This window comes from Eriocheir sinensis, chromosome 21 (assembly GCF_024679095.1).
Source record: "Eriocheir sinensis breed Jianghai 21 chromosome 21, ASM2467909v1, whole genome shotgun sequence".
Lineage (NCBI taxonomy): Eukaryota > Metazoa > Arthropoda > Malacostraca > Decapoda > Varunidae > Eriocheir > Eriocheir sinensis.
The window spans coordinates 8,458,347-8,482,996 of NC_066529.1; the positions used below are offsets into that span (position 1 = coordinate 8,458,347).

The 24,650-nt window shown below is 37.4% G+C and overlaps 2 protein-coding genes across 6 annotated transcripts in view; one reads left to right on the top strand and one right to left on the bottom strand.

Moving 5' to 3' along the window:
• Positions 1 to 16,217, top strand: part of LOC127001438 (opsin, ultraviolet-sensitive-like) — a 29,694-nt gene extending 13,477 nt beyond the window's left edge. Inside the window, exons 10-12 of the mRNA XM_050865966.1 lie at positions 121 to 225; positions 1,258 to 1,534; positions 16,071 to 16,217. Coding sequence (XP_050721923.1) covers positions 121 to 225; positions 1,258 to 1,477 — 325 coding nt within the window. The 3' untranslated portion in view covers positions 1,478 to 1,534; positions 16,071 to 16,217. The remainder of the gene's footprint in view (positions 1 to 120; positions 226 to 1,257; positions 1,535 to 16,070) is intronic.
• The window catches only part of LOC127001615 (arf-GAP with coiled-coil, ANK repeat and PH domain-containing protein 2-like), a 54,018-nt gene continuing 31,081 nt past the window's right edge, over positions 1,714 to 24,650 (bottom strand). For all 5 annotated transcript variants that reach the window (XM_050866437.1, XM_050866434.1, XM_050866433.1 and 2 more), the window contains 6 exons: positions 21,875 to 22,029; positions 21,428 to 21,558; positions 20,632 to 20,798; positions 20,034 to 20,147; positions 16,790 to 16,896; positions 1,714 to 16,188 (listed from right to left, as the gene is read on the bottom strand). In XM_050866437.1, the coding sequence (XP_050722394.1) occupies positions 16,053 to 16,188; positions 16,790 to 16,896; positions 20,034 to 20,147; positions 20,632 to 20,798; positions 21,428 to 21,558; positions 21,875 to 22,029 (810 nt within the window). In that variant the 3' untranslated portion in view covers positions 1,714 to 16,052. The remainder of the gene's footprint in view (positions 16,189 to 16,789; positions 16,897 to 20,033; positions 20,148 to 20,631; positions 20,799 to 21,427; positions 21,559 to 21,874; positions 22,030 to 24,650) is intronic.

Consider the following 24,650-nt stretch of genomic DNA (forward strand, 5'->3'; position numbering starts at 1 on the left):
CCAGATACATATATTGCAAGTTTGTAATGTCTTAACCAATTGCTAATTACTGAATTTGAAGTAAGTTTTTACAGGTGCTAATTTTGTTCCCTGGAATAACTTTGATGAATGGCATTGCAGAAAAGAGCTGAGGCGGATCCTGGCAAGGAACGAACCCTACCAAGGCACGGCTGGCACTGTGAAGGAGAAAGGCCCTTCACTGCACACTTACCATTACAACCACAGGTATGTTGGCTTTATTCATCACCATTTGCTTTTCACCCACACTTATCTGTTTTCCGCTAGATACTTGTTTAAATTCCAACTAACCTAACCTAACCTATATACTTTCCCTCCTATCCCTTCATTCATCAGCTGCCTAAATACTTTCAAAATACCTTTTCCATGCCCTGTCACATATATGTTGTCACTTCTTCACCTTCCCATCTCTTGTCCTTTTATTTACTCTCACCTGTTTCATTGCCTTCCATTCTTTTTTATATATTTTTTATCTGATTTCATAGCAAAGCTTTATTTACCCTCTTACCATGCCTGATGTCTCTTCAAAAGTATTTTATTCATCATACATTCCCTCTCCCTTTTCTCTTTCTCTTCCTTTAAGATGGTTTGGCCACTTAAGAATGAATGAGGATGAGTTTGAGTGTAGGAGAGCAAGATTGAGGGAAATGGTGTCAGGGTGAGACCACTAGTGAAATGTATTAAGAGTCTGTGTGAGAGAGTTGACAAACAAGATATTAAAAGTGTATGTGAGACCCCCCAAGAGTGAACACCAGAAGAGGGAAGATTATAGGGTCTTATGCTGTGATCACTCACTTAGGGAAAGTTCTAATGGGGGAATTGGTCCTCAGATATAGATAGATATAAAATTGCATCATTTTCTTGTATAATTTGTACCACCATGAAATTCAATTTTGGCAGTGATATTTTTACTGACATTCTTGTGGTTGTCCAATAATCCAACTTTAACCTTTGCTATTGATCTATGTGGTTTGCAACTGATGCAGTGTGGCTGCATAGGATTATCCCCATTTATGTCACATCAGAGATTAATACTTTTATTTGTTCACTTTATATTTATGGTTGTCATAATTATGTTCCATGGGGTCGTAATCTACCTAAGAAAGTTTTCACTGGATTTCTGAACTCTGGTAAATGTTTGTGTAATCTCATGCACTATTAATGAGTAGCAAAGAATATAACCACTCATGTATGTTCCAGAGAATCCCCATATTACTATTGCTTCCATTAATCTCATAGGACAGAGTATGGACCAAAATGCTTGCCAGCCTCATCATCCTACATACTGCCCTCCCTGGCCCCAGCAGCTCTTCAAAGATTCATGCTGCCAAATGGAGACATTGTCCTGGGCACAAGTTATAAGGAGGCAAAGCAGAAATTGGCCAGAAAGAAAAATACTTCGCATGTGAACACATCGGTAGCACCTTCCCGCCACCCTCAAGGAACAACTCCAGTGTGATGCCTTGCACCTCTCAGGTCTAGCAGTAAGATTCTATGCCCCTGCTACTACCCAAAGGTTAGTAATTGTTTTAAAATACTTTGGCTATTACCTTATCTTTGCTCCCATTACCTTGCTTGTTTTGACATGATTATCTGTGTACATTTTTTATATTTTTAGTCTTTTCTGAGAAGGTAAATTTCAGTTTCAAAAGTTAAATATATAACAAATAATACAGGTAACTAAAACAATTAACATAGGAAATACTGTTTCGTATATATTTTTTCCACATGTACAATAACATGCCTACATAAATGATAAGACATCAAAAATAGCATGAGTTTCAAGTAGAAATTGTAATACAGAATGAGTTTAAAGAAGCTATACATGACACCATTTCATAATTAAAACAACCATTACATAGAAAGGAAATGTACAGAAAATAGGCTAAGCTATTTTACAAGTTTTTTGTGTGTTTCTGTAAGTGTTCACCACAGCCTAAAACTATATAATATAATTATTTGCCTACTTACTATAGTATATCTTTGGTGTTTGATGGAACTCAGCCCAGTGAGATGAAGCAAAAACACCATTGAGCACAGCATACAGTATTAGTTTTCTAAGAGCAACTGTTCAATTAGTGAATGTATAGTAATGCTCTCTCCCTGTAGGAACATGTGAGAATAGCAGTGGAATTACAACAGTAAGAAGGGATTGAAGGCATTGAGATGCTTAAAAAAACAGATAAGGTCACTTTGCTAATTTCATATTGGATATGAATTCAGTGAGGTGGAAATAAGGCATATTATTCAATATGAGTGATTTTTTTCTTTCTGTTCTACCATATACAATTATACCTGGCTGATTCATTAAGGTTGAGCTGCTACACTTTGTAAAGCAGAACATTAAGTTGATCTTAACACATACCTCTTAATTAAGATACCTATTAAGTTTGATGATAAAACACTGCTAAGACTGTCAAAAATAATAAAGTAAAATTTGATTTTTAAAATATTATATACATTTTAAGGTTGTATAAATATGCTTATGGCAACAAAGTTATTACAAACTATACAAACAATATAAAATTTTGAAAAACTGTACTATAAAACTATTCAGAAATTGTTTTCTTAAAATGGTAATGATACTGGCACTAGTGTGTGTGTGTGTGTGTGTGTGTGTGTGTGTGTGTGTGTGTGTGTGTGTGTGTGTGTGCGTGCGTGTGTGTGTGTGTGTTTTACTTCGTATAAACTAAAGGCTATAGGGCACTGGAGTTTCTCACTTTTTATCATTAAAACATGAAACATACACTTGCCACTGAGAGGAAACTTAACGTTTAATTATATATATATATATATATATATATATATATATATATATATATATATATATATATATATATATATATATATAGATATATATATATATATATATATATATGCAAACTGTAGAAGCTCGATTTAGGCCAAGCACCAGTTCACAAAATTGAATTTTACACCAAATCAAAAGAATGCATTTTTGACCACCACATCCCTCTTAACCCCTTCACTCCGGCGACGCCGATGTCGGCGTCCGACGGGCGTCCGACAGCGTCACCGTATGGAAAGTTAGTCCTCTTCTAAACCTCTTAATCCTCTTCTAAACCTCTGAAGAGAAAATGGAAGAGGATTAAGAGGAATTTAGAGGAGGATTGAGAGGTTTAGAAAAGGATTAATCCTCTTCCATTTCCTCTCGACCCATTCCATACTGTGATGCCAACGTCTGAGTCACGGATGGAAAGGGTTAACACTGCCCTGTGCCCCCCCCCTGTTCTTGTATGTTGTTTTTATTGGAAATAAAGGTCATAGAGTAACATGTTTCATAGTTGTAGTAGTAGTAATAGTAGTAGTAGTATAGTGGTGGTAATAGTAGTAGTAATTAGTAGTAGTAGTAGTAAAGGTATGGAACTTATGTGTACAACACACAAAAAAGCAATGAAAACAGTGGAGCATGCAGGAGGTCTAGAACCAAAAAATAACAGACTGATGCTACAACTGGAGCCCGGTGGCAGTGGTTAGCAGAAGCTCTCTTGATTCAGCAAAATTTTCCACTTAATTGCACAGCTATGGTTTAATGAAAATTTTCCACAAAATCAAGTTTTCCGATAAATAGTATTCTGCTAAATCGAGCTTTTACAATACTTTTTGTCTAGTTATTTTTGTGAATACACATTTTAAATTAGAGTAAAACATTTTCTGTAAACTGTACCACTCTAAATACACAATTGATAAATTTTATATTATAGTAATAATCACCAAGTTAAATAACTATCATAAAATAATGAGAGAATAGAACAACAATGACAATTATTACAATCACAAAGAGAATAATAATAGTAATAATAATAATAATATTAATGATAATAGTAATTAAAGTATGAATTAATACTAGATCATCTAGTGTTAAGTTATTCATGCTGCAGGTTTCTTGTTTTCACAAAGCAGTTCAGATTACAGGTTTACAACTTCTAAAGACAGATTTTCATTATTTTGGAGCGCTCAGTAAAGTCATGAGGGAAAGAAACAGTAAACTGCCTCCATGGTGGCTATTTTCTTTATTAGCAGTATATGTGCTACAGCACTACTATGTTACTGCTCAAATCTCAAGTTTCATCAGTATCCTTCTCTCTTCTTTATCACTGTAATTAAAGTTGATACTGGCCCATGAATTTGTGGTTCATATAATGCTTGTTGTTGGCACACTCAGGCATTCCATCGTCAAGCTTTTTTCAGTGTTGTCATTCATCACCGAGGTATCCTTGATAGTTGCTTCCGTGTGTGTGTGTGCGTGTGTGCGTGCGTGCGTGCGTGCGTGCGTGCGTGTGTGTGTGTGTGTGTGTGTGTGTGTGTGTGTGTGTGTGTGTGCGTGCGTGCGTGCGTGCGTGTGTGTGTGTGTGTGTGCGTGTGTGTGTGTGTGTGTGTGTTTTCAGCCACTTTTTATAAAAACAATTTTAGAAATAATGAGCATCCAAAACAGCAGATACTGCTCGCTGATATGCTTTGTAAATAATTTCCATTATCACAACCTCACCACTTCCTGCATTTTTGGCTAAATTTCTTTTTCCCATGTATAAATACTTGATAATATATCTTGTGTTTCTGCAATACGTATCCTGTGATTGAGATGTAAAAATGTAAGTATGATATACTGTAGGGTATGCTACGATGAACAAACATTGCTACAGATTATGCTATATTGAACATCTTTTTTTAATGAAATCAAGATGCTGCAATGAACGTGAAGGAATATCTGTTGCAGGACTCCTTTAGTCCATGGAGTGTTGGCGTCGTGTTTTTCATATGTTTCTGAGGTTTAGTGATGCAGTTACGTGTATGCATATATTCACCTTTAGTTAGCAGTGAAAACTTAATTTTACCTCTTATTGTGCAGTATAATTTTAGCCATGAGTCAGCAAAATGAAGTGAGAAAGTTATCGTAGAAATTAACCCTTTCACGCACCAAAAGTTTAATAAGTTTCTCTTTCCACTGCGACAACTGTCTGGGGCTCCCTAGGGGGCCTCACGGAATGGCCTGACCGTGCGGCGAAAATTTTTATGTTATCGATTTCACCCACGAGTATTCTTTTTTCCTGGCATTATTATATATCATTTGTTTTCTGCCTTATGAAGGAGAAAAATGATCAAGAAATGGAAATAAATAACGAAGTTTACTGACTCTGAAAAAAAAAATTTAAAGGGACGAGTCACGCTCACAGGCAACTAAACCACGGGCAATTATCACTTCAAAGCCAATGGCACGAAAGAGTTGACAATTAGTTTATTTTATAGGTCTAGCTTGGATCTATGACACAAAAACATTTGCCACAATTCTGAAAGATACTTTATTTTGGTGAATTTTTTAAAGTTTTTGACGCAATTCGAGTCATGATGTAGACAATTCCGTTTTGACGTGAATCGCATCGTGGTGCATGAAAGGGTTAAGAAAATAATTTCCGAGTCAGAAAGTAGAAGATATATTTTGGATGATCTAAGTGTTGAGCATGGTTTAGCTAAATCAATGGAGAATTTCTAAGCTTAGCAGCTTATTCTCCTCTTTCCCTGCTTGTCCCTCCCCACATTCATGAGGCCCCCTTTCTAGGCTTCTAAGCCCCCTCCCTGTCCCAAATGAGTTCCAGCTAGCCTCTCATTGCACACTTTGGCACACATGATGGTAAAATACTTGTCATATATGTCTTTCCTAACCTTCAAACATTTTAGAAAACTGTAGAAACAACAAAAGGATGAAAATAATTATGAAAATAGTATTGAAATGAGATTGCAAACCCAAGCAGCGGAGAAGCCCAAAGTGACGAAATGTGAAAATTAAAAAAAGGAGCAAGGGGAGCTGATATCCCCTAATCCCTACATTCACCTGTCTTAGTGTGTATAAGGAAGGTTGAGTAGGGTCAAAATCTTCCTGTATGAGAGTGAACACTTATTTTGGAATTTAGATGTGGTGAGCCAAAGAATGGTTTGGGCTGCCGCCAGACGCTTTGACTACATCACCGCCCACGGCCTCACTGATTTGTACATTAATAGCTTCTTTGATAGTCGTTTTCATCTCTACACTGTCTACTATGAATTTCAAAAAGGTTTCAAGGTTGGTAAAAAGCATAAATGACAACAAAATAGTTCATAAGGTAGGAAATGAGATGGGCACATTAATAATCATTTTTACTCTGTTATGAGGCAACTTAGGTCTTGGCTGTGGGGCTGGAATTGATTACCCTTAAGTACACATTTTAATGTATGGTAGAAAAAGTGCTCTTACAAATGACATTCTGGATAAATTAAGGTCGTTGTAGCATACCCTAATGTATAAAGTGGAGTGGGAAAGAAAATATAAATGAAAAGTGAGACCAAATCACATTAAACATTACTCACAGTACATTAGTTCTTTTAAAACCAGAAATTAGAAATTTACAGCCGGTTCACAAGTGTAAAACTTTCAACAAATTAACGTTATGAAAATAGGTAACTCGGAAGGCACAAGCAGCTACATTTATCAAATGTTAATTATATGTTCCAGACATTCAGAGATAAATAGTGAAGAAAGCATCAGGCTCAAAGTGTTCCTCCAGGGAACACTTGTATAATTGTATTTTCTAGATCGTAGTCAGCATTATTATACTAATACCATTTTTCAAGGTTTTAATAATTTTCCGTCAGGCTGAGATACTGTAATATGTATAACTCTTATAAACCTATTTTGTAATAACACTTAGGTGGCACTTTTTTTTTTATATAAGAGATCATTACCACTTTTCCTGGAGGAAAGGGACATTACCCTTGTCCATCATCCTTCACATCACATCATATCAATTTCCAGGTTAAAGCAAGTTCTGACACAAGTCTTGCAAAAGAAAATGATAATTGTGCCTTTCCAACGAAAGTAGCTTGGTACATTGTCCTTGCAATACAGAACCTTTACTTTCCCAAAAGGAATAGATAGTTGTATTATCAGGTACTCTTATCGTTTTATATTATGAGATTAAAATTTAGATCATTATCTCATCAACAACTGCTCCTAGGAGCTCCCACCAGGGGATGGCCACGGCAGAAGAGTTTCCATCTTTCTCTATTCATACACTCCCTCCTTGCCTCACTCCACTCATTGATATGATGCATGATGCACTAAAGGTGGAATTTAGCATCAGAGACTCTTAAAATAATTCCCAAACACTCATCTTAATCCTGAAATTACTGACTTAGCATCAAGCACAATTATTTTTCTTAATGTTAGCAGCATCCATAATTAAATTCTTAGATTCAATTTTCAGATAGAGTATGTGTTCAATATGCTTTCAGTATTGTATGAATAGACAATATTGCTACACTCTTAGGGCATTTTATATTTTACCTGTTTCTGTTTTGAATCATATTTCATAATTTTAAATATATTGGAGCATTAACATCCAACCCCATGAATTTGGTTCTTTGCAGAATCACACTTTTTTTTGGGGGGGAGCTAGTTTTAGAAATATTGCTCCAGACATTTCCCCATGTCACTATTGTTGATATCAAATAAACCACATTATTCACATGTAACACCATCATATCAAAATAATTATAACATTAGGTAATTCTGGGTGTGGCCAGCACAAGTAGATATATGCAAGTAGATAAGTACTAGTTTTAGAATAGAAAGCAAGAAGTAAATGATTCACTTGCAAAATGTTAACAACTTATAAAGAGATGGCAGCAGGCCTTTGTATTTCTAATGAGATGTTCCTGCATAAATCTTTATTTTAGTGATGAAGTCAGGAAGAAAATAAATCAGTAATGCAACTATATCCATAAATGTCATAATGTGCTTTTGTTCAAGCAAAAAATAGGTAAAAAGTATTGTATAAATGACCTTCAAAACATGGTAGAATGGAAGAAAATGGAAATGTTAAGATTTTTCTGTTCTTAAATTCAACACAAAAGGAGGACATTATGAGATTTATATAGACTTAAAATTAACTGAATATGTAAATGATACAAAGCCTCAGTATTTAGTTTTTGTTTGCCACTGATGGTGTGGTTATCCTTAACCCCTTCAACACGAGGACTCGTATACTGCATCCTTACGTGCGCTGTACCATATCCGAGGACGCGCATACTGCGTCCTGGCTCGCTTTAGCCAGTATACGAGTTATTTCATCTCTTTATATTTATGCTTACATCTCAAAATTATCAATTAACTTGTTTCTTTATGTGCACCATTTAATTCTGCATGTTTTCATATATAATACATGATGATTATGTTGAGTTTATGGCTGAAAACATGTTTTATTCAATAGCGACATTTGAAATTTGGCGCACGCGGCAATCTCGGATACGGCGCGGGGTGCTGTTTTGGCCCAGCCGTAGTGAAAGGGTTAATACCAAGGTCTATATATTAGTGTAGGCATGGAAAATCCATTTCCATATACTTTCTGGTTTTCTGGTGAAGCCTCTGTTTGTAGCAGTCACCAAATTCTCATCAAGATTTATCAATAAGAATCACAGTGCATGAAAGCTATAACTATGAGTATGGTGTCTAATTCTATAAATGCAATTTATATCACTGATTTTTTTTATATAAAATAACTATGCTGTATTATATAACTTAGACTATTAGGCAAGCAAGGAAAAGTTATATCTAACACTATGACTTCACTCAGCTATAATTACACAAGTCCAGAGTAATTATAATCATTTGCAGTCACCCTCACACACACGAAAGGCCATTCAGTTTCTAGCATCTTTCTGACCAGATCTATCTGTCAAGAGATTCTGCTGTAGTGGAGTACATTCAAATGCATATCTGCTATCTGACTAAATATCCCTTTTTATGCCCCAAAGTCAGATAGCTCTCATCTAATAACACAAAATAGCAGTCAGATGAGGACATAACTGAGTAATTTATCACATACTTTAAAGGGAGCCTAGTTGCGTAGTGATAGTATGCTTTAATCATATTTGAAATTTTGTGTTTGAATCTTTGGCAAGGTGGATTAAATTTGGGTGGATTTCTATTCATCACATAGCACTTTGCGCTTAATACCAAAAAACATGATAGATGAAACAGGTGATTTGGGATAAGACAAAACTGGTGAGTTAATTTTGAGACTTACTGCCATGAGGCATTGTAACTCTAATCTATAGTTAACCTTTTTGATTGGAAACTGCGTGGAGATCGTTAATTTCACAGTCTGCTGTGAATGTCACAACATTGAGCATTCCAGGAGCAATATATATCCAAGTACTAATGGTAACTCACAAACATCCTCTTAGGCTTGCCTACATCACTCACAATTGGGAGGAGCTTTTAGGAGATATTTACCAACAGGCTGAGCGATATTCACAAGTAGTGGGAGCGAAGTTGCAATAAGCTTTAGAGTTGGATAAGTCACTATATTTAGCAGCAATAGAGAACCAATGTCTCATTAGATAGGCTAAAACTACAGTTTATGCATATAATAATAAGCCATAAACAACAATAACTGCAAGTTCCTGTGGTTCGTATTGGTACAGTGAAACACAGTTTTTTTAATAATGGCAGAGCCATGGAATACGTATAAGAGTTTGGCTAACTTGATCACAGGCACCATGGTTTTACCAAAAGAGCCACACAAACTTCAAATTGATGCTGATACTATTGTTTGTTTTTGTGCTCTAGGTATGGTCAGGGTCTCGTAGAAGTACAAAGACCACAAAAAACATTATTGTACAAGCATCAGTTTCAATTTTGCACGGTTTTTGGTAACAACATGGCACCTGTGATGAAGTTGGCCAAACTCTCCTATTGTATGGCTATATAAAGTGGTGTCTTTACTGGGCAGGAATTGCAAGACTAGCCTGTAGTTACAGTCAGCCCTCATACCAGCATATTAGCAAGTGAATGCACCTGCCCAGTGGGTATTGTCCAAATGCCTGAAGGGCTTGTCCACCACTGGCTATGAGTAAGCATGCAGATTTTAGGAAAGATAATGTATTGGTTACTTGCAGCTGTTCTTCCTCAAAACATGGAGTAGGAGCTGCATATCTAGGAGGATTAGTTACTCAAATGCTGAATATTTGAAACTATCCAGTAATTATCTTTGTTTATAAGCTAACCTTTTGTTTTCAAAATTTGTGATTACATTTTTGCTAATAGTATGACAGAATTCACTGTTTGCTAAATAAAGGGCAAAATATGAGTGACACAAGACACCACAAAAGTCAATATAATTTATACATATTTAGGCCAAGGTTAAACACCTCCACAAATAGCTTTCAATGGTTGTAAAAAAAATTACATAATAATTTACATCACAATCACTTAGTCTCCATCAATAGATTTTCACATACAGTAGGATCTCTAGTAACTATTTGCAAAATAACTTTTTTTTACAGTAATGGCAACTTAAAATAGATAAAAAAAAATTCCACAACAATATATTTGAAGTCTTTCAAATAATAGATTTTTGGCTGGAAGGCAGCTTCTGAAAGCATCTTAGATAGCATTTGTTTGGCGCCATCTTGATGACATAGTCATCAGATGCACCTTGGCCGAGGCCAAGGATACATGCGTACAGGGTTATTTTTATTGGTGCTGTCACCCCGGGACTTCCACTCATTTTTTCCCGGTTGAACCACTCCATCACCACTTCTTTTACTGCAGTGATAGGAATGGTTATTTGATCAACACGAGTTAGTATAGAAATCACCTTAAAGAAGTTAATGAGGTGTTTGGTGTGATAATTGTTCTGAGACTTGCACATAAAAGTTACTGCAGCATACCAATCGATAGCCTAGTCCCCATCCTAGCTCCTCTCACCTGCTTCACCTACTTTCGTCAGCACATTATCAGCACATCATCAAACTGGTCCAAGCTAACCCATACAACTTTACACCTTTGGCTATAGATACAAAAATATCAGAAAAAAGTATGCACATCACTTAAATCCACAGAATGTGAGAACTCCTGAACATTATTTTATGATAATGACCATTACTGCAATGCTGTGTTTATGTGGGTTGGCAATCACAGACAACACTTGCTGTATGCATTATTATCTCTTTATATTTGGTCACAGCCAGGTCACTCACTAGCTCAGAAATTCTTGTGCTCTGTGGTTTGAAATAGTGTGTGTACTGTTGTGTGGTAGTTTTGCCTACCAATAATTGTGAGGGTAGGCTTTGACAGATTTGATGATGTGCTGATAGAAGTGGGTGAGGCAGGCATGAGGGGCCAGCATGTGAATGGGGCAAGTGGTACACTGCAGAATTCTCCAAGTGTATGCCTCTAAAGAACCATCACACCATACATCCCAGTAATTCCTTTAAAGTGAATTGAATATTTCTCATGTTGACTCGTCTAGGATTCTTATCATCTCGGCTAAAAGAAATGTAGTGATAGGAGGGCTTCAAATGAAAAGTGGGTGAGAGTTCCGGGGTGGCACTAAAATCAAACCTTTTTATGTATTTCAATATCTTGTAAATAGTATTTTCACCAATATTGGCATCTTTCAGGCACCAATTAGACATTATTTGCAAGATCCTACTGTAGATTTTGGAAGATAATGACAACATAGAGCCAAGTCTTCTCAGTTTACAACACAGTACTAGGAATCTTGTCAGTTCATCAATATAATAACTGTAATGCTTGTAACAATTAGCATACTGAGTGGTAAAAAAATTACTAAAGGATTCAAACTGAATATTATACTTTATCCTCAAGAACTTGAAACTGTTTGGGTACTCTATTATGGTATTTCAGCAGTATATTACGATACATACCTTGCTTACTAAGCAGCAATTGTGATGGACAATGGACCACATTATTCTTTACTTTTGCTGAGAGTAAACGATTAAATAAGATCAGTATACAAATTTTGGGTTGCTCTTGATCATTTGTGTTAAACAATATTTAAGTTTCATGGAATTATGAGTCATAATTTATAATTTTACTTGATCTGTTTTTAAGAGATAAGGCACAGCACATTGCAAAACCCAACCAATTTAACGAACAACTATCATCTGGCAACAAAAAACAATCAAGTTACTTTATCTTAGTCTTGACTGTAACACCATTTAGGATAGACCTTGAATCTTTCACTTTTTCATATTTCTGATTATGTAGTTAGATATAAGCTTCACTTATAATATTACATTTGTTAATGTAAGAAAAATAGAGAATGAACTTAAGTCATGGCGCACCAGTCTAAGGTGTGTATTATCATGTCGGATGTCACACAACTTCTCTGAATTCATGAACACTTTATGATAGCCTACACATGAATAGCTGTCAGTATCAATACTATGTACATAACAATGATGAATACCATCAATCAAAGTCAATTTTGAGTTTCAATTTATTAATACTGTCACGGACACCTGTTTTGTTAATCTATATGGTCGCTGATTATAATAACTAAACAGTCCTGGCACTGCCTTCAACTGAGAACTAGAAGGCTTTAACAATACATGATGATGATGATGGTAATAATAATAATAATAATAATAATAATAATAATAATAATAATAATAATAATTAATAATAGTAATAATTAATAATAAGTATTATGTATTATTAAAGTCGTCTACTATTCTTGGCAGAGGGCAGCGCCAGTGCTATTAACAATTATAATCGGCAACCTTATAAATGAATAAAACTGCTGTCGGCATCAGTATTGATAATCTGCAACTCAAAAGCAACTATAACTGATGGTATTAATCATTGCTGCCTACACAGTATTGATACTGACAGCTGTTCCCTATGTATAGGCTAGCATATACATCCACAAATTCGGGCATGCTGTGTGACAGCATGTTGCCAGAGCATGACAATACACACCTCAGACTCGTGTGCTGCAACTATAATGAAGGTGTGACATGACTTCCACAAACTTAGATGATGCTTTAGAATTCATTATCAAATTTCATAGATGTTATGGAAACTATTGCTGTACAGCGTATCCTCGTCTTACGCAGTTTATTGTATCACGAAGTTCATCTAACGTGGTATTAACTCACGCAAGAGAATTCTAACGATCGCAGAAAAAAATTTGTAACGAGAATTTCTGGAACTGGGCATGCAGTGCACAGCTAACTTATGTTTGAGATCTCTGGTAATGCAACATCATCAGGCTGAACACCAATCACATTTGAAGTCTTACTCCCTCAGCCAATAACCAATCAGAACCCCAACTCTTGTGTGGCACCCCAAGCTATTTTCTGTGACCGCTCTCCACCACGGGTGACTCCCCTCTACCTGGGCCCAGTGGAGTTAAGCCCACGAATAAGAGATTCCATTTGGCTCTGCTACAGAAGAGAGTTGTGATAAAGAGGATCATAGCAGGAGATAAGAAGTCTGCATTTGCCTAATCCCTGAACAAGTCTACAATATGCACTATCTACTCCCAGCGTAAAGAAATCCTTGCTTGTCTCAAGGCATTTGGTTCCTCCAAGGTGGAAACGTGGTCACTGATCACTACCAAGGCTTTCATTGTTATGGAACAGTTGCTAGAAGAATATATCCGGAGAAAAGAGAGGAATAAAGTAGCTTTGTCAACCATGGCAATTCGGCAGCAGGCAATGAAATTCTTCAAAGTCACATCTGAGAAGTACCCTTCAACCTGACAGATGAAATTCACTACATCAATTGGCTGGCTGTCATCTTTTGAAAGGAGGAAGCAATTTAAGAACATCAGGTTCACAGGGAAACAGGCAACTGCCGATGAAGTGGAGGCTGAGAAATACCCTGACATATTTAGGGAGGCTGTTGAGGAGGGTAATCTCACTCCTGAGCAAATTTTCAACATGGATGAGACAGGCATACAATGAATATTGATGCCTAAATCAACCTATGTATCCAGGGTGATGGCACAGGTAAGAGGCAGGAAGCAAGACAAGAGCAGGTTCACGGCGTTATTCTGCTGCAATCTTGATGGAACCTGCAAGATGAAGCCCCTGTTGGTCCACCAGGCAGCCAAATTGCAAGCTTTCCACCACGTGAAAGACATGGACAGCACTGGTGTTTACTGGTGGATGGCACTGGAGGCTTGGATGACCAGTCATATTGTAATCGACTAGTTTGACACCTGCTTCATACTTGATGCTCAGCGTCATTGCAGGAGACTCGGCCTCACCTTCAAAGTGCTGCTGCTCCTAGACAACGCACCATCACACCCTCAGTTCCTCACTGGGAGGCACAAGTGTGTTAAGATGGAATTTCTCTCCCTAAACACCACCTCACTCCTACAGCCACTGGACCAAGAGGTAATTTGCTATATCAAAATGTTTTACCAGTGCTGCTGTTATCAACAACTTCTGCAGGCTAGATACAGAGGAAGAGGTGAAATGTTTGGAGGAGAAGGGTGGCATCTCAGAGGAGAGTGAAGGAGACGATATAGCTGTCACCGCCACCTCACCCCCCACTACCACCACCTCCATCAACCCTGCCCAGCCTGAAGTAGTTTCCGAGGCAGTTGTGTCTGTTGCCAGGTTTTGGAGGTTGCACAACATCAGGCACACAGTAAACAAACTCCTGGCTGCTTGAGATGAAGTAAGCATTGACACAATCAACCACTCATGGAGGCGTCTTGCACCTGATTTATATAAGGAACGGGAGGACCGTGTCTACAAGATTCACCTGGCCGCTTCTATTGCTGCCCGAGCCCTGCCTGGATGTAGTGACGTGGCAGTGGAGGAGGTGATTGAGGTTGCTGAAGCCACAGACAATATTTCTGTTAACACCATTTTGGAACAAGTCAATCAGTGACACAGGGAGGAAGAAGAACAAGAACATCAGGAGGAGGAGAGGAGGACAAGACCTGATTAACCCACAACACACTTCAGTCATATCCTGAGTCACATGAAGTGCATGAAGGAGTCAATCACAGATGCAGACCCTTCCCAATGAGGAACTGATGTGATGAGGCAGCTGGTAGAAGCAGTAACAATCTACAATTGTATGCATTCAGACAAACTTAACCAAGGCAGACAGGCACTAATCACCTGCTACTTTACCAGGCAAGCAGCAGCTTCACATCAAAAGGAAGACATCCTACAGCAGCAAGAGGAGGAGGTGATGGAGAACATTGATGAGGATGTGAGAGGGGCTGTGAGTTCACTGAACTTCGAAGGTTTTTAATCCAGTTTCTCCCCTCCACAACTCTCTCAGGCTTCGTGTGCATGCATTTCTCCTCTCTTAAGACAAATATTTTTATTTCAACTTCCACAATGCTTACTTTGTGTTTTTTCAACTTCATAAATGCCACCAGTGTGTATTTCTATTTCTTTTATTTCCCTACACAAGGGTATTTAGGGGTAAGGGGGGAAAGAAAGGACTTTGGGTAAGGGGAGAAAGAAAACAAAGGTTCACTAGTCCCTGTAATGTGAAATTTTTCTAATGCGGTGGTGGTGGGGACTCATAAATCCGCGTTAGACTTGGATGAACTGTATTTCAAAGTTCAATATCATCTAGGTGCAATAAAAATGGTTGCATTTAATTCAGTGCTTCAGTTACTGACTGAAGTTTAAAGTACATAGATTTGCATCACAATCACCAGACTTCATCTAAGTAAAGGTTACTCACTTCGATTTCAAAGGCTTCTAAAATTTTTTTCCTTTATGGTCACCAAATTTGTCACTCATTTCTGCTAGAGAAAATAAATGGTCTGTTGTAATAGTATACACGCACACAAGCATATGTACATGTGCAGATTTAAGTACACACACACACACACACACACACACACACATAAAAAAAATCAAATAAATTTTCAAATCAGGAAACAAACATAAACAGGTAACCAAACAAAATAATCTTCAAGTGACTAATTGCAACCTTCTTTGAGTATGAGAATTACCAGATAGTAAATATAACTGAATGTTTGATTCCTGACAGAAGAGGAAAAATAATCTGTAGGAATCATACTTCAAAATTTTACATCCAGCACATTAGGAATAATCAAGACAAATACTTGCATGCATACCGAGAGGTGTTACTAAAATCCAACTGACAGTGATGCTTATACATATTTCTATGAATTCTGAGACACATGTACAAGCATCCATAATTGCTAAAGTAATACTGATTCATTAAATCATTCATCATTTTGTAGAGACCTGTTTTGAACCTGCTTAACCATCTTCTCCTGGAAGTCCCTCAGGAAGTCTGTGAGCATGCTGTTGTTCTCTCCATCACAGTCAATGTCCTCACTCAGACTGGCCACCCTCAGACTGTGAATAAAGAAGTAACTGGATTCTATTACAGCACTACATACTACTTTTATCAAAAGTAAGTTATCTTGACAAAAAGTATTTCTTACTTCTTAAGGCCTCAGGTATCTATTAATATTGTTATTATCATTATCAGTATTATAATAATTCTTAATACTGTAGTCCATTCCATTAAGCTGGATCCCTAGGTCTTAGCTGAGTAAGTAAGGATGCGCTGATTGGCTGTTGGTGAGCAGGGTGTCTGAAGTCTGTCACCCATCGCACTTGCACAAGTTCAGAAAATATATGAGGAGATGAGGAAGGATATGTAGAGTGGTATATACATTATATAGTTATCTGACTTCTACTCACCATACTTACTTTATTCTTTTAACCTACTGAGTTCTTCAAATCATGAAATAATTGTATAATCAGTCCTTAATCCCTTTGTCAACAAAATTTCTCTCAGCACCAACAAAAACTAAATGTCTAAATGTAATAAAGACGACAACATAGGCTTCGCCATCAGGACGCCGACGTCAGCGTCCCGTATATTGTACTGGGCGCTTCAGGATGCCGACGTCGGTGTCGCCGTATTGAAAGGGTTAAAAATAATACTTACAGAGTTACTACATCTGGCTCATTGCTTCTAACAGCCAGATCAATGGCTTTCTGCCCGTCATTATCTTCTATATTTAGGTCCACTCTGTGCTTCAGCAATAGGCACACCTGGAAAAAAAAGTGTTATGTAGCTCCTATGTATAAGGTGTACATTCCCACACAATAAAATTTCTATTACATTGTATTTTCAAGTCACACACACACAACAATCAGTGCTGGCTCCGATTATGTTTGTAATTTATATTAATGACATGACAGAAGGGGTGACAAGCTATATGAATATGTTTGCTGATGATGCTAAAATAATGAGGAGGGTGGCTAATGAAGATGACTGTGTAGCCAGAGCCAAGATCTCAATAGAATAAGCGAGTGGTCACACAAATGGGAAATGACATTCAATACAGAGAAGTGTAGTGTGATGGAGTTTGATAAGAGCAGTTGACGAATATCGGGGAACTACTCTCTGAGTAACGAAAGAATCATGAAAAAAAATTAAGAAAAAGATCTGGGAGTGATCATAACAGACAAGTTATCCTTTGGAAAACATATAGACTGGATAACTGGGGAAACATACAATCTTCTTAGAAACATAAAAGCAGCATTTACATATTTAAATGAAGAAATGGTGAAGAAACTAATAAAATCGATGATACATCCAAGACTGGAATATGTAGCATTAGTGTGGTCACCTAGATTGAAGAAAGAAATTAGAAAGTTGGAAAGAATACAAAGAGCAGCGACTAAATTACCGGAAACTCTGAGAACATACTTATGAAGAAAGACTTGAGAAATTGGGACTAACAACACTGGAGAGCAGAAGAGAGAGAGGGGACCTAATAGCATTGTACAGGATACAAGAGGGATTGGAGAAATTGGACAGGGAAGACCTAGTGGTACGTGACAATTGAAGAAGAAGAGCGACTGTAAGAGAGACATCAAGAAATACAGTTTTCCATACAGAAGCATAACAACATGGAACGTACTTGACATGGAGACTGTGTGTGCAAAAACGATTCATGAATTTAAAGCCAAACTGGATAATAAGCGTTATGGAGACGGGACAGCACGAGCCTAGTACGGCTCTTTTCCTGTATTTCACAACTAGGTAAATACAACTAGGTAAATACACACACACACAGACACACACTCCTCGAGTTATGACAAATGCAACTTACAACTGTTCGCACTTACGACCAGGCCATTAACCCCCAAAGGGCAGGTGACGGGTTTTTACGATCTCAGTGTTTCCGTGACTTAACAGGAGTTTTTTTTTATCTTCCTCATCTGATTCTGTGCACAAGTATCTACGGCCAGTGACCTCGGCTCTTCATAAGCCTCCTCTTGCTCCAAAAAGAGCTTTCAGTGTGAGCACAATTGGGAGAGCTGAAAATGACTTTTTCAAGCTTCAAAATTGGTGTTAGGGGTGAAGACAATGATGGCAGAAACGCTTAACTTCAATCCCTTGTCTTATCAGGAGGGCTGAGACCCATTATTGTGCAACCTCGCTTTGGTGGCCATCCTGTAGGTCAATCTCATTACGGTGATGGTGGAAGTGATATTGAAGATCCTGAGGATGCATCCCAGCACCCTTCAGGGTTATCAAATTCAGGATATGAGGATAATTAAGGGGCTTTGCAGCAGGGTAGAGTGCGGGGAGGGGGCCGCCACTCATTACACTGCGCCACTTACAACCTACGCAGCGTTCCGAACAAAGGCCTGCTGCAAGGTAAAAGTTACTTCACTTCATAAGGATGGATAAAGGAAGTGCCCATAAATTTAAATTTAAACTACACAGTGTTTACTCACTTTTCTGTCCATTACACTGTTGTTTTCCAAATTTGCAAGGTTTTATCTGTATTCTTTCACCATAATGGTGTCTGCTTTTAACTTATATATATAGAATGCAAATTATTTACTAATGAATATTTTTCTTTAAAAATCAGCTAGTAAAAATATGAAACAGGTAATAAAAACAATCAAAACTACATAATTCAAGCAGCAACAGCTGCTGCTGCTCGGCTGATACACGTAAAGAAATAGATGAAGTGTTGACGGGGATGATGACACATTCACCATTTTCTTATTGGCAATGGTGAGTGTATACCTCCTCTTCTTCCCCATAGAAGGTGCTGTAGTAGCAGTCATTACGGTGAAAGAATATATACAAAACCAAGCAGCACCATTGTGGGCTCCTTTTTTATTATTATTATTTTCACCATGAGCTACCTCCTTTTTCTGTTAAAAAAAAAAGTTGCTCTTGGTTTAACATAACCTAATGTCTTAGACTTCAAGTTTTCAGGGGTTAATGTGCTAGGTATGTCTAAATTTAGGAAACTAAGACCTAGCAAATAGTTGCCTATGCACAATATCATTTTATTGTAAATCCAGAAGCATATTCATCTCCTTACATGCATTTTTAATTTTCAGGGTCACTGCAGTCAAGATGTAAGATTAGTCTTCCAGTTTGTGAAAGCAAATGGTCAATCCTGCACTGCATTGTCTGGTATACCTTCCCTTCTATGTCAATAGCACATCAGCACCCCAGCACCTGCCTATGTTACTCACATATCGAGTGATTTTGTCTGAATTCTTTTACAATGATCTAGCCTATCATAATCAAATGAATCACACCTTAATGTTGTATTATTTATAATTTCTTTAGTCAAGTAACTTGGAGGAGGATTTATACAAGTGAATACAGACTGCCTTTGAACCTTCAGTGGGTAAGACCCTGATACCTCGGGACGCAGGGCAAGTGTGACATACAGTTTACCTCCCTGGCCTTAGCTGGCTATGGATGATGTATGTAAGTGTTCAGTCATGTATTACTTAACATCCATATGTTTTGGGAAATAGGAAGCTGTGTGACCTGGATTGGACAATATGTAGTCTTGTGATTAAGGGGTCTCTGAGAGGGTGATGGGGAAAGGTAAATGGATTGAAAAGAAATTACGGATGCTGCATCACTTTCTGCTGCATTACTTTTGCTTGAATTACACCTTCCAAAGGCAAGGCTTTTGCCCTAATTGTATGACTGTACACTCTTGTTTAAGACACCGTAATTAAATTATTTGCGGTAGATTATTTGGGAAAAAATTATCTTCAGTATAATTTATGGTAATCCTATTCAGTTAGATATTAGCTCTCCAACATAGCCTTGGCTTCACACCATACTGAGCCAAAAGGTCTGGTGGTAAGCACTACACATGAGGTAGTGATTCACATACTATTCTAATAATTATTACCTGTCCAATGTTTGACTTGAGTGCAGCAAGATGTAGAGGTGTTCGTCCACTGCTGTCTTGCTCATTGATTTTTGCTCCATTGATCAAAAGATGTTGTACAGTCCTTATGGAATTCTGAAAAAAATAAATATTGCTAAAACCAACTATTGTTATGCTAGAATGAAATTTTTTTGCCTCCACCTCCAATACTGCTATACCATGTCCAGCAGCACAGGTCTGATCTCTGATACCAAGAACTTCCAATTCTTAAACTTCTGGGTCTGAGAGAGAACTGTTTGTGTTCCTGGTACCAGAGCCATGAGGAGCAACACACAAGTCGTAGTCAACTCTCTCAGTACCAGCAGTGGAACTTAAAGTCATCCAAAACAATGAGTGCATCCAGTGTGGGGCTAAAATTCAAAAGGAGTGTTCACCTTCTTTCCTACAGTAACAAAAACCTAAAAAACATTTCAAACTATGACAGTGATGCTTTTGTTGAAGCATCTTAATTTTATCAAAAAAGTTATGGGTATTCATAACTTGAGGAAAGAATACTCACTAGAAGTCTGTTATTCACTAACAATTATTCATCATTATGTACAAGAGTGTGCATACTAACACTAGCTATTGCCTGGTGAAGTGGAGTCTGCCCATTGTCATCTGGATTATGCCAGTTCTTGTTAGCTCCCAGTGCAAAGCTGTGGCTTATCATAGCCAAGTTGTGAGCTTCACTTGCACGATACAGAATCAAGTTTGGAGTTAAGTTTGATAGTGGTTCCTCTGTAACTGAGAGAAAAATATATAAATGAAAATTAATTAGAATCAACCTGCAAATACATATCATAAATTATTACATATAAAATAACTTGCATATGCAAGACTCACCAGTGGTAAACAAACCTCCAAAGTGAACAGGTCACCTTCCACATGGTGCTGTTGTTACAGAATGGTATAAATGTGTATTGTATGATATATACATATATATATATATATATATATATATATATATATATATATATATATATATATATATATATATATATATATATATATATATATATATATATATATATACTATAATATGGTGCTGGTCCAGTATTATTTGGTAGACATGTACTATAAGTCAGGAAACAACCAAAAATACATCTTAGTAAAATTGGTAACGGTCAGGATTATTTTTTTCTCTCTCCCAAAATATAGCACGTGAAAAGAGGGAGCATCTTGAATGCCGGCAAATACGGTAATTGAAGTCTAGTGACAATGATTTGTTCCTAGATAACTGGTGAATCTATATATAGTCTTGCTACTCAATGGACTTCAATCATGTTTGTCCAAGTGCCATTACCCTAGACCTTTAATATTTCAGACTCTTAAATATAACATTTTCAAGGCTGAGACAACAAAGTAATGATTACTTGTTGGATTTTCATCTTCAGTTGAGTTGTCATCACTTGCTCCTAAGGACTCTTGTGAGCCTCTAGTGGAGCAGGGGAGGTCAATGTCCAACAACAGTACATCTGCCAAAGACGAGGCAGCCTCATGGGACCTGTAGAAATTAAAATATATGACGAGTATTTATATAAGGTCACTGTGGCATCCAATATAGTAAGTGGCACAGTAAGAAGGATGGGGGGGGGCCTCTATATTTTTGGCAGACACTGAAATACAAAGTGAAGCTGATGAGCAGTCATCTTCCAGATTAAATTTTAAAAAGTTGTTGCTGCTAAAAATTAAAGTTCTTTACTCAGTAGTAGTTTTCTATTTCATAATCACAGTGGGAGTTAAAAAAAAAAGGGTTGCAGTCTCAGGATGAAGAAAAAGGCTTAACCATCACAAACAAAATATGCACAAACATGACTTACACATTAGTTGCTTCCGAGTGAGATACCTCTTGATCCTGGGTGTTTCCTAAACTACTGAGTGATGCATCTTGACTGCCACTATCTGACACTGATGCCCTTTTCATCCGTGAGCGCAGTCGCCTACGTGGAATACCCCAGCTCCTTGCAGGTTGGAACTGAAAGAAAAAATCTTGAAATCATACAATTTACATTCTCTACTTCTCTAGTTCTACTGGTGCATTATACGTATTGTGTCTAGTAGTGGCGATACCAATTACTTTGTTACTTAGATAATGTTTAAAGGCAAGCAGCCATCATGGCTACATCACTGCCATAGAGCCTCTACTGAGGTGACATAACAAGCCTGTAAAAGAAAGGTAAAGTAATTTAGTAACAAACATCTTTGTGAAACCAAATAAAGCAGCACAGAATAAAATAACTAGAGAATAACCTTATATGAGCCACTTTTGGAATTTTCAACCAGCTGAGGAAATGTATACACAGAAGGGTTAGTTCCCTAATATGCATTATAGTGTGCCAATCACCTAATAAGCAAGAGGGGTCTTAAAATATACTGTAACCTTCGCATGTTTGAGTTGAACCTCATAGTATTCAGTTTACAATTCAAATTGAAGCTAAAATAACACTTGTATTATATGAGGTGTTCAGTGTTACTAGAAGGGTGAACTGATGATTTGGGGGAAAATGGGATTTCTACAGATTCTTCCTCAGTAAAGTTTACTCTTATCATATGATAAAAATCCAAACAATTCCAACCTTTAGTCTCCTCAAAAAGAAAGTTTAAAGTCGCAAGACTTTAACATCCGAAGTTGCCTACTAAGTGCTTGCTACCCATGGCAGCAGGACGGATTCACAAGCCTATAAGTGTGCCTACTAAACATTACATAGGTTTCACAAAGCAAGAGGATCATACAAACTACTGAACTTTGAAACCAATTATCTAAAAACAGTGTTTTGGTTAATTCACCCTCTTGCCATCAGACATCTCATATGCATTCCACCACTTCAAATATGCAATTGGCTGTTCTGATGATGCTTATCCTGTCCACCATTCTTCACCCCACACCAGCCTTAGCTATTCTAACAAGTGTGCAGTATCATTTTTATCATTTTGAGGTCATTTCTTCCACACAAAAGATAACAAAAGCACAGGCAGAAATTATACTCGACAAAGGACATAGTAGGGGCATGTCGACGAGGACCTCTCCCAGAAGCAGATTCTGTGTGGTGTGGTGTGTATAGTAGTAGTAGTGCAGTGATGTGCAAAGCAGGTGCTGTGTGTAGCAGCAAAACAGTGGTGTAGAGGTGTGTGGAGCAGCAGGGAAGTGGTATGTGTATGAGCGAGGTAGTAGTGTAGTATATGAAGCAGTGTGATCAGTCTCTAAATCTATCTTTGTTTACTTCTGTTAGCTGATGAGTGGCAGACCGATGATGCAAGTATTAACGTATAGACAGTACTAAATCTAAAGCCAACTCCAATATCGAGCTCCCCATGCATCCAGTCAGTTCAATACCTGTGATGAGGGTGTAACACGAGAATAACACCTAACCCACTTTTTTCCAATAGATTTTAATATCCTTACTCCTAATCATTACTCTCAGAAATTCCCATTGGAAATTACTCGTTTCTGAAATCTGAACAACTGTACACATCAATAGAGTATTATTCTACATCAATGGATTAATATTTTAGAGTATTTCTTAGAGGTACTAGATTACTATTCAAGCAGCAACAAGTTACTATCCCTTAGGTTTATGTACGGCTCTGTTAGGTTGAAAAAATGTGGACCGTCAGTGCTTAAGTTTGGTGGTGGCCACCTTCACCTTCTTTAAGTTTGTGTAATTCTGGAGGTTTCCTGTGATATAAATACCACCATGGAGCCATCATGCCTGATTCAGCTTTTTTTTCACCAATCACAAATACTGACAGATAATAATAAATAAAAGCTGGAAATTCTTAACTGAAGACAGACTTGAAAATACAGATGTGTCAAACAAAAGTGCATCCTATACACTGAGACTGCTGTATATTTGATAATAAGTTTTCTCCAGTCTCAAATCAATAAATCCCATATAAAATTAGACCTAAATCCAATCAGTACATGGTCCATTGGAACTTATCTTCTGTAAAACTGAGAATCTACTGTATATGCAAGGGCGTTGTCTTCCCCTGTATGGAGTATGTATCTCATGTGTGAGAAAGTTCCACAGACAGCTCAAAGACAAAGGCTTTTCACCTCACCAGCTCCCCTCCTTTTTCTGACTATTTTCTATCTTTTAAATTCTGCCATAATGTTGCTTTCCCTTCTATATTTTACCACATTATTTTGTTAACTGCTCTTTCGAACATAAATACATGCCTCAACCCCTCCTGCAGCTGCTGCACAAAATCTTCTACTCAACATCAACCATATGGTGTCTAACCAGCATCTTTATTCTTTCACCCATTTCACTGGTGAACTCTGAAACAGCCTTAATTTGTCCACAACTTGAATACTTTCAAATCTGACCCACTTTTACTAGAATCTCCTTCTGTTTTCTGTCAGCAGGAACAATAGTATAATTATTTTCTTTGTTTTGTTCTTGAAAAACTAAAAATCTTTCCTTCATTCCCCTAATACTTCATGAATTTTCATGCATTCTCTCCTTGTCTTGCCCCATCCCCCACCCACCTACCACCACAACCACTACCACCACCTCCAACAACAACAATCAAAGGCTCTAATATCTGCCTTACCAGAATACCACAGTGATAGGGAATCTTAACCCCTTCAAC